Source organism: Cydia strobilella, chromosome 9 (assembly GCF_947568885.1).
Source record: "Cydia strobilella chromosome 9, ilCydStro3.1, whole genome shotgun sequence".
Lineage (NCBI taxonomy): Eukaryota > Metazoa > Arthropoda > Insecta > Lepidoptera > Tortricidae > Cydia > Cydia strobilella.
Genome location: NC_086049.1, coordinates 11501013 through 11517243, shown reverse-complemented (window position 1 = coordinate 11517243; position 16231 = coordinate 11501013). Strand labels below are relative to the sequence as shown.

Here is a 16231-nt window from a genome sequence, read left to right as displayed (position 1 = left end):
AGGGCCTCACTTCTTGTGTCCATTTTTTACGTGGTAGCAGGTCCGGGAGGATTTCTTTCACCCATCTTCTCCAGTATAAGTCGGCCAGTCGTTGGGCAGTTTATTCCTCCTAACGTGCTAAATGACGTGTTAATGGTCGCTGGACTCATAGAATCGCTATAGAATTGCTCGAATATGCAAGAATGATAGAGAGGCTGATAACGAAATTTCGATTTTCATGTTTCGCGGTAGGCCCTCCGGTAAGGGCGTTCGTGTCATGGATGTAAGTAAAGGGAGGTAGATATGGCACCAGGCGCTCTTTCGTGAGCCATCAAATATATAGGTAGGTTCCAGAACCTATATTGAGTAAGTCGTACGGCTGACGCCAATCTATTGTCACAATCATCTACTATATTGCCTGCATTTTAGTTTTGTCAACTATGAACGTCACGCGTCACGCGTCTATTATTTATAAAAGGTAATTGGTTCGTGTATCAATTATCAATATCAATCAAAACACACCCGTGTAATATGTATCAATCGTAACAGTTTAATTAGGCCGATATATAGTATGGTTTCGAGGATAGTAAAAAATTTCTAGAAAATCTCGATGATTAGATAACCGCACTAGGTTGCACCTGTATCGCGGGGAACCAGTTACATTTGTACAACAGAATTTCGTAAATAATATATATGAATATGAATATCGTGAATATGTTTAAATAATCGTAACACAAGATAGACGACCGGCCATTCAATCACTAACCCACAAAATCATAACAAACAGCCAGATTCGTAAGCAGATACATCATCTTAATTACTACATTCCATCCATGTCCAATACAAGGCACTATACTCTTCTAAAAAAGTCTTTGTATCTGTAAAGTTAAGGTTTATTTTCCCACGTTTAGTGTCGGTAATGGATGGAGTATAGGAGAAAGCCTGAACGCGCTACTTACTCGGATATTTATTAAAAATCGCTATTTAATTTCCGAGGAGGTATGTGTTGTTAGCAATGTACATTATAGTACATTATTAGAATAATCTGTATTTGGATAAAACCGTACAGGGACAGGTACATACGTCCATAACACACACGTACCTAATACATAACATAAAATCTAAGACGTTCAAGGTTTGTCCCTTTTAATTTTATTTTAATACCATTAAAGATTGACTCTAAACCAGAAGGGCAATCGATAAAAATAAGACATAATTATTATGCCTAAGTTTGTAGGTGCGTTGTGCTGATTTGAAAAATACTGAACCTCTTAAAGGTCCCTCATAAACACCCTGGGTTCTGTGGAGGACACATTGACAATAGTCAGCCATAAAAATGATTAAAACCGATAACCCTTTGCTATCCGCGACAATCTGATATTAATCTAGAACTAAGTAGTTTGTTAGTTGTGAGTTAGTAAAAAACATTCAATTGTAATCAATGTAAATACACTAAATAAAATAAGTATATCGAGATTGATGTGAGATTAAACTCAACAGTTATCGCGTAGTTGAAAGCTATATCTTCGGCCCTAGTTTAGATAAGTCACGTTACGAGACTGCAGCCAGCATAGCACGTATTTACTATTTACTACTCACTCAAGCACTAGATTACATTTTAATTAATTTATGTTACGCGTATGACATTAGTTCATTGTGGCATTGGCATTTGACCATGCAGTTCGAGCTGTTATATAAGAACTAATTACTAATTATGCAAGTACTAATCCCTGTAAACTGTACATCCACAAACGAAAATACGCCACGGCACGTACATTATTATACATTTTAGCAACCGAATTATCATGGGTACTTTTTGTGATGACTCTTAATTGCATTTTGTGAGTATCAATTAGCGTTAGCGGCTCATCAGAATCGGTCTCCATGAAATAAGTATTTAATCTGACACAACACAATAACATACTAAGCATACTTGTGCTATCTAGTACACATCACAATGCTCGTACAGTACACCGCGATACCATCTCACTAATCACGACGGTTACATCTCCGACTGATCTACAATGCTCTAATCTGTGGCATAAAGCTGCAGGTACAGTTAGTGCATCGCGACAAAGGCAAGGGAAGTATATCTACGTACAGTCAGCAACGTACTTCTTTAGCTTTAAGTTGAACCACGTAGAAAAATGGTAGTAGGTAAGTAAGATGTCAATCATGACCTCTATAAAGTCCCTTTTACGTTATAAAGTTTATTGAAGTGGTACTAATTTAGGATACACTATATGAGTAATTAGTGAGCTAATTGGCTGCTTAACAGCTGTCTAGGTTTTTGTGAAAATGTTATTTTTCAACTTTTATCGCCAGGACGGCGCCATTGTAAGTACTCAGTAAGACGGTCCTATCAAACCCATAATTTAATGAGTATGCGACGCGTTCTTGTATTACAGACTTCCTATGACCAAATTCGGTCTTCATTATTAGATCTGCTTGGTGGTACTATAACATTGCGTTGTCTTCAAAGTTGCTTAAATTTAACTTGTTAGATTAGAATACAATACAAACAAACAGACATCACAAGACAAGTGAAACTTGAAAAAAGTTCATAAAACCGCTGCGGATTATTCGTTCACTTGTACTCCCTATGGACTAAACTACAGACATTATTATTGCTATAATTCTGACGGCCCTGACTGCTGTTTGTGCACACAGGTTGACAATAATAGCATCGAGGGTAATTTGCTGGACAGATATCAAACTAATGTTATTCCATGCGTAATCAATGGGAGTCTGACTTCCGCTTCTGACTGTACTGGGTCTGTGGTGTACGTTCAGTTACCGCTGTGCACTCGATTACGGGCGATTATTGTTATAATTCAGCTGGCCCTGATTGCTGCGTGTGCACACAGGTTGACAATGCAGAAGCGTAATTTGCGTGGACAGAGATCAGAGTAGCGTTACTACGCGCTAAGAGCGCTGGCACACGCACCTATATAAATAAGATCAAGATAAACCCCAAAACAGCTTAGTGTTATTTTTAGGGTTCCGTACCCAAAGGATAAAAACGGGTCCCTATTACTAAGACTCCTCTGTCCGTCTGTCTGTCACCAGGCTGTATCTCATCAACCGTGATAGCTAGACAGCTGAAATTTTCACAGATGATGTATTTCTGTTGCCGCTATAACAACAAGTACTAAAAAATACGGAACCCTCGGTGGGTGAGTCCGACTCGCACTTGTCCGGTTTTTATTACTGATTACCTACACATTGCACAGCCCACAACTACATCTAGATAGAAATAGCTATAGAAATAGTAAAGAAACGAGCCTATTTTGTTATTTTCGAAACTTTCGGACGAATAAATATGTTATGCAAAATTGATTACGGACAAGAATGTTTCGTTCAGCAGTGAACATATATTCTAGTTGAAATTAAATAAAAACTGTAATTAAATAAACAGTGCACGTCAATTAGTACTTACATAAAATATCGCATGACTAGATGTCGTAATCATAATAAAATAAATCAGTTTTTGAGTCAGTATGGTGTCATTACTGTCATTAGTATTCTTTTTTTAATAATTTTTTAGGGTTTCGTAGTCACTTAGAAACCCTTATAGTTTTGACATGTCTGTCTGTCCGAGGCTTTGCTCCCTGCTAGAAAGCTGCAATTTGGCATGGACCGCATGGATGCATAAATCATACATTGCGATAAAAAACTATAATTTTTTTTTAGGCTACATACAATTTTTTTTATTTTTTTTACTTTGTCCCAATAGTGTGGGATATCGTTGGATAGGTCTTTCAAAACGAATAAGGGTCTCCAAAAAACATTTTTTCATGTAGTTAATATTTTCGGAAATAATCGCTGCGAAAGAAGAAAAAATATGTGTCCCCCCGCTCTAACTTTTGAACCATGAGTTCTGTTCCATGAGAAAATCGTGAAACAAAAGCTTAATAAATACTTTCAATGAAAACTATAGCGAACATCGGTCCAGTTGTTATTGAGTTATTGCAAAGCGCTGCAAAGGTACTCCCTTAGATTTAGATTTATTTATTTCATAATATTAAATTACATTATAAATTATTTTAGCTTAATCTATACGAATTTATATTATGATCGTCACTGAGCTGAGCTTATACTTACTAATAGCCCCCGTTTGGCCTATTTTGACAGAATGGTAACTAGAGTTGTGCATGCTCGTTCACTGAAAAGATCGCTCCCGACTAGTACAATTTCACAACTGTACTAACTAGTTCGGTATTTTAGTACAGTAGTAGTACACAGAGAGAGTCGACGTTTAGTTTTCAATTCAATTCAATTATTTATTTAATTCGAATCATTTTGATCCATATAGTGTTAGTAAGTACAACAAAACTTAAAATGAATTAAGGTTAGTGACATACAATTACAATTCACAAAACACACACATAAATTATAAAATAAAATACAATAACAAATAGAATAAAATCTAGGCAATCTAGATGCACCATTTCTCAACATCTCGGTTCGGTTTTAGTTCGGTCGGATGAGTAGGATCACTCGAATCGCTTTGCTGTCATTGTCACTCCTCGGTCCTCGCTCCCATTCTGTTTCGTGCGCGTGTAGTGTACCAAAACGTACTAAGAGCAGAATCATTAGGGAATAGTTCGGTCTAGTACAGTGGAGGGAATCGTGTCTTTTTGATTTTAGTACAAGCCTAATGGTAACTACGAAACCCTACACTGAGCATGGCCCGACATGCTGTTGATAAATTTTTTGATATGCTTCCTTCCCCGCGTATATGCACGTCGTCGAGGGGAAATGTGAAAGAAACGTAAGAGTGCGCTTGTGCAGCGGAACGGCGTGCCGACCGCGCGGAACGTCTTGCGTGGACAAAATGGCCCACGGAATGTTTTATGTTTTGTCAAATATTTCCAACTAGTACGTTTTTACAAACTTTTATTAAGCACTGTCACTTCGCTGTGCTGTGTGCCTTAAATTTCTTTTTCTACTCTTCGACTGTAATGGTTGAATTAAGGTTTCGTATTATTCGTGTTTCATGTATGGGCTCCCAACTCAACTATAATATTCATTACGAAACGGTTTAGTCAACTATAATGAAATTGATCAATCACAGCTCGCCGCGGTTAAGAGGACGAAACAAAACTATAGCTCAAATTAATTATTTATTTTAGGTTGTAACGTAGAAACAAATTGCTTCATAAGTCAGAAACGCGCATGTGATACCCTTAATATAATAACATACATAGACTACGAAAACCGCTTAACGTTGCTTGTTAGTCTCCAGGCTACGGCGGTGGCCAAAATCGAGAAAGAAACTGTCTAAACATTGAATTTAGCAAGAAGCAAGTACTTACCAGGGCCTCATGAGTTACGAGAAGGTTTCGTTGATTAACCCGCCGGGGCCCGACGGCCGGGGCGCATTTCGAGTATGAAGGTATTGCGGCTGCTCAGCGCTCGCGTATCTTAGCTTTATCTGTATACTTTTGGTTTGTTTATCTTTATGATTCTACTAGTTTAAAGAAGGTATTATTTTTGTTGACTCGTAGAAAAAGTATTGTTTACAATAGTGATATATTATACACTATCCTTTCAGCTCAGTCTCTAGAAATGTTCCATCCTGTATACTTATCCTTATGCAAATGTGACATGTGAAACTAAAATTTGGCGATACGAAATTGCGTTGTGGTTACGTATTTCAACTCTTAGAAACGGAGCGAAACATATTTCTTTTGCATAACATGATAATATGATATTGATGTATTATTTTCAAGCACTTCATCCGTCGCAATATCCGCTGACAGTGACGAAAAAAAATGTGTCGGTAAGTAATTTTTACAGAATATTCACTTGATTACGTAGTTAAGTAGTTTAAGTACCTATAACGTCATTCTAGATAATATTACGTAGACTCTAGAAGATGACAAACAAGATCAGAGATTTCAAACCTTTTCTGTGAAGTTGTAATACTATTTTTATTATAGTATCTTTGTGCTCATTACAGTATCTTTGTACCTACCTAAAAGTTAACCAAATTATAAAATATGACGACCAGTCTGGCCTAGTCGGTAATGACCCTGCCTATGAAGGCGATGGTCCTGGGTTCGAATCCCGGTAAGGGCATGTATTTGTGTGATGTACACAGATATTTGTTCCTGAGTCATGGATGTTTTCTATGTAAGTATATATCGTCGCCTGGTACCCATAGTACAAGCTTTGCTTAGTTTGGGGCTAGGTCGATATGTGCAAGATGTCCCTAATATTTATTTATTTATGACAGTCTTCATTTTATACAATGTTTATGGACATTTTCGTAAAGATTAGGAATTATTATTTCTGAAAATAATCCTAAATTGTTATTTCAGACACCATATTCGTTATAAGACGCCTATACGAGTACCTACCACACATTTTAGCGTTGAAGCAAAAAAATATCATCCTCACAGTTCAATTAAAACATGTACTGGAGGTACCATATACCTGTCTAATATTTATTTTACCACTCTGTCGGTGTAATTGAAAAAAAAATACCCATGTTAAATTTCATCTTTCTATAATACCTACTTATGTCTCTAAGATAAGCCGCCGACGGGCAGACGAACAAACAGACAGTGCAGTGAGGCGAAACTACTTATAAGGTTTCCTAGTTGGTTAAAAAATACTCATATTGTTAAGAATCATGGCATTCATTTTCTTGCGACCAGTTGTTTACCTCTGCCTCTTTAGGTATTTAATACGGAAACTTTATTTATTTATTTATTGTAAACTGCAATGATATTTTTGTATTAATACCCGTACCATGAGTTACTGACAGTGTCAAAACTGACATATACTCTAACGTCTACGTAATTTACTTTCTATACATCTCACTCGTACTAATATGTCAGTACGAGCGAGATGCATAGAAAGTAAGTTACGTTCACGATAGCGTTTATGTCAGTGCCGAACTGATGGTAGCCGTATAGGTATTTACAAATTATTATGATATGAAAATACATGCGTGAGAGTGCGTTATGAAAGTCGTGCGCGAGATGCGCATCGTACCAAGACGATCGGCAAGGTCGTATCATAACCAGATTTAAACCGTTACAAGTTGTTTATTCTGAATCTCAGGGCTCAAGACGCCAATTCAAACTTACATTTTGACAACATGATTTCTAATAATATGTCATTTTGTTATCATTCGCATATTGGTAATTGGTACGAACTAGAACCCGGGACCTCCGGATTGACGCTCTTACCCCTAGGCTAATACCAACGCTTTTGATACCTATAGCCTATAGGTATAACCATTTAATCTTAAAAATATAAGATTACAGCTAAGAATATTGTAATGCTTGTTCTGTATGAAAAATAAACAGTTTCAATTTAAAAAAAATATTTTTATTTAAATAAAATAAGCTTTGTTAAAAAAAATAATTTTTAGTACAAGCTTTTATCGCTGACTGTACTTTTCTTTCCACAGGCAACTAATACTCATCGAGACAATTCTAAAAACCCCAAACACAATTAGGTTGCGTTGTTTTATCACAGAGTTTCTATGGCCACCTCCTGTCTTCATCATCAGATCAGCTCGATGGTAATGATGCAAATTTTCAGCTTCATCGGAAACCGGGAAGTTGGTCAAATTTAACTTGCAAGATTTGACCCGTACAAACAGTAAAAAGCTTGTAAAAAAGGGCTGACTAATGAATTCATGACTATTGTGTTTTGATCAAAATTACTTTTCGTTATTTAACCACTTTTAATTTAATTGTACGCCTTATGGCATCGTTTGCAGACGATTCTGCTTAATACAAAGTAAGTTCGTTATTTATCGGTTATTTCGTTATTTATCCAAGTCTAGCTACCTTCCTTCAGCCGTCTTGCCTCATGTTTGTTTGCGGATGCGGTGCGGTAACAACGCTGGCATTTCATCTGTCGAAACTGTAATAATCAAATATTTTCACCGTCGACTTTAATTGGTTAATTTATATGGTATTCTTTCAAAAATGTTATTTGTTTTTGCCTTATCAATTCTTTCGGAATACATTTTATTGTAGAGATAACAAATATTAAGTGCTGAAATCAAATGCTTATGGGCATCATCATCGGGCAGTCGTCAGGATAAACTCAGTGGGGAAATTTAACAGAAAATTATAATTTAACTGAAATAAATAATAAGTACGTACATATAAACAAATGTTTATAGAGAAAATCAATGCAAACTTGAAACATTGTAATATAATATAGCTCTTAATGGTTTGAATTAAGAGTTATCAATAATGTAAAGTTTAACCACATAATGTGTGCACAAGCCGATACCGGAACAATGGCAATTAATCGGCCATTATGCAAGCCCCGTTACGGGAACCGATACGCGTCTAGTACCTACGGTAAGAGCCTAAGAGCATGTCGGCATTGTAGTCTGGAGAAAATGTAACACTAGGTAGGTACCTACTACCTACACTAATATCTGCACATGTTCAGAAATTTGAAAACATCACTAATGATTATAGATCTCAATCAAAATAAAATGTTGCTGATCCGAGCTCAATAAACCTTATTAAGATTATTTTATCGTATTTAGATAATTTACTAACCTTAAGGTTATTGGTAGACATTGCTGTAGAACGTAGGAACAAAGTGTACAAACGTACGTGTCCACGTAGGTACAAATAGTATTTTAGATTTTTGCCCGTTCTTCAATAAATATTTTATATTATTCGAGTATTTTCAGTATTTCATAGGCGCGTTTATGTCTAATACTCGTACATAGCTTGAGAAATTATTTTTCTCCACATTCGACTCGACGTCGATTTAATAATAGTTAGTATATGATGGGAAGATTACAGGAACCTTTCTATGATCCTTTATGGTCAGCTATAAAAAGTTACGAAGGTTTTTAATGAGCAATTCCTAGCATTTTCCATGTTTGATGCTGTTTACATATAATTTTTATTTCTCACAACGTTGTAATCGCATATATATTTTTACTAAAATGATGGTCGACATACCCGTTGTTGACTCCATTCAGTCCATAGCAGTCATTAATCCCGGCCAGCAGGCCGACGACGCCGGCTACCACGGCCACACAGCCCGCCCACAGACCGGCGCCCACCCGGGACAGCGCAGCCCCCTTCACCACTGCCAGCGCCCCCGCCCCCACAAGAAGCGCCCCCAGAATAACCTGCCCCAACCCCAAAAACACAACCAATTTCTTCTTCGTTGCCCTTACACTACCGGCTTCGACACTTTTCGAGCTAACACTCTGTTTATCCTTCTTAACATTTTTCACTTTTTCTTGTGGTGTTTTGCATATCAACTGTTCTGTGGAATCCTCGGATTTGAGAGAGGAGACCGTAGCGGTCGGGCGCGGGAAGTCGGCCTCCGCGGATCGCGCGCGGTCGTCCGTCATGGCGCTGACATCTGCGCTTGCGTCGAGCTAGGCTCGCGGCGCGGGGCACACTGGCGCGAGTGACGCGGGTGAAAGTCGCTCTTCCGAACCTGCAGGGTTCGGAAAAGGGCAGGCAGGTGATAGAGCCGGCGGTGATAAGCGTGATACACTGTAATACTGCGGTGATAATGCCGTACGTGACCATATCTGCATGTGACTACTTGGATTCTCGATAGTAGGTCAGCGTTCAGTGGGTAGTGGTAGCGCGATTTAATTTCATTAGACGGAAGACTGACGTCTCAGAAAAATGTCAATTGAGATATTGGATATTGCTAAACAACACTAAACTACCCGACATTAGTTTATATAAATGTTCGGGGTATTATCTACCTGTTTCTGTTTAATATTTATTGTCCACGGCACGATACGCAACACTAACAATATCCGCACACTGGTCCGAAGATCCCTTGGTTTCATTCAACATCGAATCACTGGTCCCCAAGTTGACGATAATTTGTACCTACCCAGTCTTCTCTGTTGAAATTTTTCGGGTGTTTTTTTTAAATTTCGATAGCTTCTCTTACGATCCGAGGATAATAGTGACGCTCGGTGGAGCGGACTTTGGTTTTGTGTAGCTCACTCCAGTGATTATTTTCAGTTGTCAGCAAGTGCTCAGCTATTGCGGATTTGTGTACTTGGCGATTTTTAACAGCCGCTATGTGTTCCTTCACCCTCTCTTGAACGCTACGCTTAGTCTGGCCAATATACGCACTTCCACAACTGCATTCTATCTTGTAGACACCGGGATTCTGGTACGGAATGACATCCTTTGGGCTGCGTAAAAGACTGAGAAAGAGAAGTATTTATTTTAATATTCATAATGTAAATTTAAATAAATATAAACCGTAACAAATTCAACACAGATTATGATGAAACTTTCTGTCAATTCTGTCAAAAAGTCAAAATCCATTCAAAATCTGTCACACCTCACCACTCTAGCATATCAGAAACAATATACCTATTGTTGCAATTCTAATAACAAAACTTCCGTGAGACACAGACATATTAAACATAATAATAACGGGTCACTCACGTATTTACGTATACGTGAGTGACCCGTTATTATTATGTTTAATATATTGTTGCACTCACAGACCTAAAATTTATGCTTGCACTCACAGACCTAAAATTTATGTGGTTGCACTTGATTGATTGGAAGATGAAGGGTGAAGTGCATCTCTCTCACACTAAAGTGGTTTATCCTGGTGAAAGGATGGAAAAGTAGATAGATAGTTAGGTTTTCCTTTCATAAATATTTTGAATGTTCTTTTATTGAATCATAGGTAATAACTAAAACAAACAGTGTCAATACAGTTCATGGAAGAGGTCCGAGGGAAGTGAAATTGGTGGTCCCCAAACCTATCCTGTCGTCCAGCCTCCATTCTCAAACACCGAATTCATGAACCTCCTCGTTGCTTAAAAACTGCCACAGACAAAGTTAAAGGTTATTGGTTAATTAATAAATAATTATGTAAGTATATACATATACCGGGTGTTTCCTGTAACAGGTGCAATAAATTAAGCTGTAGGCTGTACTCCTCAAACTGACCAACATTAGTTCAGCAACTTTAAAAAAAACTTGTGTTTTGATTTTTATTACACTTTAAAGTTTATTCTAAGACTCAATGTATTGCAAAAATTAAAGGGTGACAAGCAACGTCAAACACACAGATGGCAGCGTACATTAAAAATAATATTTAATTAGTATGAAAAAGGTATAATCTAAAAATTTCATAATTTTAAAAAGTTGCTGAACAAATGTTAGTCAGTTTGAGGCGTACAGCCTCCAGTTAAATTTATTGCTCCTGTTACAGGAAACACCGTGTATATGCTGTTACTGAGTATACATGGAGTGGACCATCTCCGCTAGTGGCGACGCGGCGGTGAAAGCGGCTGTCGAACTATCTCCGGCCAGCGCGGACGCATCTCCGCCGCTGTACTTACATCAATGTATAGGTATATATCTCTGACATTTGTATCTCAGTTATATTAGCATCGATTAGCAGTCTCATAGTTTATTATTGTTCCTACATGAATATGTTATATAAGTATTTTTGTGTGTAAAAATTTCAGATATCAGAATCGGAATCAGAACATTATTTTGCTTTATAATGGGTAGGTACATACATGCAAAATCTCGCAATCAGTGTGTAAATTGGCTATTTAGAGAGCACAGGTAAGAGCGTGTAACTAAAAAACATAGGCCCCATTGGCCGGTTCTTATGTTTTTGTGCGAGCAGAGCCGCTGGCAAAAGCTGGAAAATAAGTCTGTTTTACTAATGCACCCTTTCACCATCACTGAGTAATGACTAATGTGTCAATCAACATGTAAATAAAGCATCGCGACGCATCGCACGTATCCCGGTCACGTTACGTTGTCGTTGCGTCGTCGTCCGTAGCCCGTACTAGGGGCGAAACTGCTTAACTAACTTTTGACGTAATAGTCGTAATACCAGGGGTTCGATTTCGATACTCCTCGCTTCGGGCAAACTCGGCTCCGGTTGTCTCAGCATTGTCCGAGCAAGTATTAAGGTTGGCACAAGTTGACGTCCCTTTGCGTGCACGACCACAGTTAAGATAATGACTTGAATTTTGACAACCCTAAATAGCCGAAAGGGATAGTGCCATATATTAGAAAGGGATAGCATGATTCGACCCGAGTTCTACCCTGAACCGCTGTCAAACTTCGATTTTGTAGGAGGTTTCCTTTCTGTACGGTAGTACTATAAATTACTTATTCTGCGGTAATACGCAAATTCAGCTCCCGTCATAAAGCGGCCGTCTCCATACAAAATAATAGGGCTATGCTAAATATGGATGGAGTAGTAATTATTTTGTATGGAGACGGCCACTATATGACGGCACCGCTATCCTAGGGAAACGGAGCTATAGACGAAGTCTGAATTTTTAACCCTTAAATGCATGATTTAAAAATTACTACTACTACTTGGCGTTTGGTTTAAAGGTGCGTTCAGAAACTTAAGCTTTTTTCTGTTGAATCTGTGAGCTGTCCAATGCTTTGTATACATTTGGCAACAATATGCATTTAAGAGTTAATATGAGTTAATATGATATTATGATATTAACTAAAAATTAATTATTTAAAATAGATTGCAAATTGTTGAAAATACTCTTGCTAGTAGTCCGCCTAAGCTAACTTTGCAACGACTTTAATAGAACAATTTGAGGTAGTGTTATTTTAAAGGTCTTTGTCATAGAAATTTGACATTGCCACACTTTGTTATTTCAAAGCAAATGCCATGCAGTTAGCGTGGTCCAACTCTAGGAATAAAATAAATTTAAGTATTTCATACATGGTGAAATTTTAACCACCATCAGACATATTCTGCGTAGTGACTTTATAGGTCATACTAGACAACTTTTACTACGTAGAGAATGGCAGGTGATTAAAATTTCACACTGTATATAAACATTATATCCACGGTGTATCCATGAATCATTTGACTTTTTGCTAAAGAAGTAAGCAAAAAGTTATCGACGGACATGATAACTTGATAACATTGATAACCTGTATGCAATAATTACTTTTCAAGAAGGCGTAAATGTTCTTAAAACAAAATAATGTCATACATGGTGCGTCAAACTTGTAAGCTCTTGATTTAGAATATTCAATCAGAGTATAATATATTATCGAATATAGTATATTATTTTATGAACAAGCTGTAAGTATTATTTATACGATTACTTTTGAATAATTTATATAATTTATTTAATTAATATAATTTATTGTTTTGGGTTTAATATAATAGGTAGTCAAAAAATACTCGTCATTTTAGATCCAACAATGATACATTATATTTCAAAAGGGTATTTTTAATTTAATATTATTAAATGTCTGGTGCAGTGTTCAGAATAAAAAATTCAATGTTTATCTAACCTTTTCCTATTCACCAATAATCAAGACGATAATTTTCGAGCTAGTTAATAGCACCGAAATCGATATAAAATTATATATATATAGAGACCAAGCACACATCACGCCGTTGACGCCGCCGTGAAGACAAATCCATATCTCTTTAACCTGCGTACTCATCCTTTTTACCTGTGTTTGTCTCTTTAAGGTCAATGTGGTGAAGACCGGCATATAAAATTTATTGCTGGGAAAACCATTGGAGGGCAAAAACTCTCATATACATATTTGTATTTGTATACGTACGTCGCTCAGACACAGTCAGAAAGGAAGAGCTTCACTCCTTCTACTCTACAGTACTGACCTTCTGTAAGTGGAGTATGTGTACAAACGCAAGGGTTTTATTTAAAGCGATGAAGGAGCTTGTAGAAGAGGGTTTTCTTTCCCTTATTAATAGACAGTCTTCTTCACACTGACCTTATTCATAAATTTCATACTATATGTCCAAATCGCGTATATATAAGACACATATATTATATGTATTAGCAAGCTACAATATCAAGTACTAATCAGTATTTTGGATCCAGATGGCCCCGAATCAACTCGTGCCCCTTTATATTGGCACTGGCATATTTGCCGGATTGTTCATATTTGTACCATGTTTTATAAGAAAAGGGCCTAACCAAGGGTAAGTGGAAATTAGTAAATAAATACTATTTTAGGATGTCCCATAAAGAGGAAAAGTATGGATTAATTTCGGATTGGAGGGCAGAAAGTAAAAAAATACAATAACAATATTCAGTTTTTAAATCTACATGTTGGCAGTATGGAGATGTATTTTACGATAGGTAGTTATTTGTTTGATAAACAAGGTTGAAGCCATGGTGTCGAAACTCGCTGTTAGTTACGTTGGTAACTCTATGTAGATGGTACTTGTACCATCACCGAAATATGAGGAACTCAATAACGCAATTAGGTATAGTTATTTTTTAGGGTTTCGTACCCAAAAGGTAAAAACGGAACCCTATTACTAAGACTCCACTCTCCGTCTCCGTCTGTCTGTCTGTCTGTCTGTCTGACTGTCTGTCTGTCTGTCTGTCTGTATTGCCGTCCGTCCGTCCGTCTGTTTGTTTGTTTGTTTGTTTGTCTGTCTGTCTGTCTGTCTGTCCGTCTGTCTGTCACCGGGCTGTATCTCATGAACCGTGATAGCTAGACAGTTGAAATTTTCACAGATGATTTATTTCTGTTGCCGCTATAACAACAACTACTAAAAACAGAATAATATAAATATTTAAATGGGGCTCCCATACAACAAAAGTGATTTTTTTGCTGTTTTTTCCGTAATGGTACGGAACCCTTCGTGCGCGAGTCCGACTCGCACTTGGCCCTTTTTTTTATTTTAATATGCTATGCATGGTGCGATTGATGCGTCAGTTTTTTCTAAATACCTATAAATCATTCTGTTTTTCAGGATCATACGATGCAGCGTTTTGCTGTCTATATTCTCAATGTGGATATTGTAAGTAGCCAAACTATTAGCCTATAAGTATAACTATGTAGCCCTAGCAATGCAATCTCATGCTCTCTGGCAACATTGCGTTTTGATATTTTTATAATTATACGAGGATTAAATACACAATTGGCACATCATGTTTACTTATTTGAAATGGATGTACGAGTATAGTTTGGGAGTACAGGCCCGATGAAGTGGGGTTGCTATAGAGCATCTCTCCAGCAACCCCTAATTTGTAGTTTTGGCTCTGTGCTGATGAGTCAGTCAGTCAGGATTGCATCGCATGAGTTTATGTATTATATAGATTAGTTTTAGGTGTCAGATACTTTTGGCGCGTTGTTCTATCCGCTACTATTGATTCTGACTGTACACATGTTGCAGCTGGGCCACCGTGTATATCGCACAGATGAATCCTGTAGTCGGACCGCGCCACCTCAACTCCACACTCATCTGGAAGAAGCATTTGGTGACTAATTAGCCCATTTATTATCGATATTGCATTTTAACAATGGCTGTCTGGTTTTTAGAAAAAAAGAAAAATACATTTATTTAACGCTACAAGGTGTATACAGAAAAAGAATAATGCGCGCGGTAATTCGTGGTCCTGAATTTGAGTGGGGACTTTACCTAAAGCTATCTACGAATTATTTTGCACAGACAATAAGCATTGCCATACAATCCGCCTCCGCCTTCTGGGGACACTGCTTAACGGCAGCGATTTAGATGCATTTTTTAGGTGTAAATTATGTTGTTATTTCTTTTATTTAAAAAATAAATAGTTACTTTTATCTGAACAGAGCTCTTTTTATCCACAGTCTTCGTTCACTGCAATCTAAAATAGGTATCCTTCTCAATAAATTGGGATTGGATGTGGTTTTCCTGCCTGAAGTCTTCCACTAAAGCTAAAGTATAGGTACATTTCAGTCCAAGTGTGTTGATGTTGATATACGCGTAATGTTCCGCCGCCATCTGATTGTTCTGTGCGCCATCTGTGACGACTGACGAATGAAATGCTATGGCAATGTCATATGTATAATTATATATAATTATGATTACACTGCTTCTTTAATTATACAATTACAGGATGGTGCGAAACCTGAAGGTAAGAAACCTGGAGGTGAAACCCCGGAGGCTGAAACACTTGACGAAGGTACCGACAATAGAAGATCAGACCGGACCAGAAGGTTCGGTCATTGTCATGAACAACCATTCAACGTAAGCATTTTGTAACCTAAAGCACACATGCATTTGTGGTATGTATGTGTATTGTGTACTAATGGTATATCAACAATTTCAATATAATTTTTAATGTTTCTAGTTAAAAATAACACAAACGAAAATACTTCATAAAGTAGTAATTTATAGTTTAATATTATTATTTATTTATTTAATAAAATACAGTGGTATTCTTAAATATGGTCATAGCCCCGCAAAACCCGACAATGAGTTTGACTGTGGGGTCTCTAGTTAT

General features: G+C 37.2%; 1 protein-coding gene and 1 long non-coding RNA gene across 3 annotated transcripts in view; one reads left to right on the top strand and one right to left on the bottom strand.

The window, feature by feature from the left end:
• LOC134744300 (uncharacterized) overlaps positions 1 to 9414 on the bottom strand; it is an 85215-nt gene extending 75801 nt beyond the window's left edge. For both annotated transcript variants that reach the window (XM_063678073.1, XM_063678072.1), the window contains exon 1: positions 8937 to 9414. In XM_063678073.1, the coding sequence (XP_063534143.1) occupies positions 8937 to 9337 (401 nt within the window). In that variant the 5' untranslated portion in view covers positions 9338 to 9414. The remainder of the gene's footprint in view (positions 1 to 8936) is intronic.
• A 1829-nt stretch (positions 9415 to 11243) lies between these two features.
• Positions 11244 to 15227, top strand: LOC134743926 (uncharacterized). Its single transcript, XR_010128059.1, has 3 exons — positions 11244 to 11312; positions 14719 to 14766; positions 15142 to 15227. It is a non-coding gene; the product is annotated as an uncharacterized LOC134743926 (long non-coding RNA).
• Positions 15228 to 16231: the final 1004 nt, after the last annotated feature.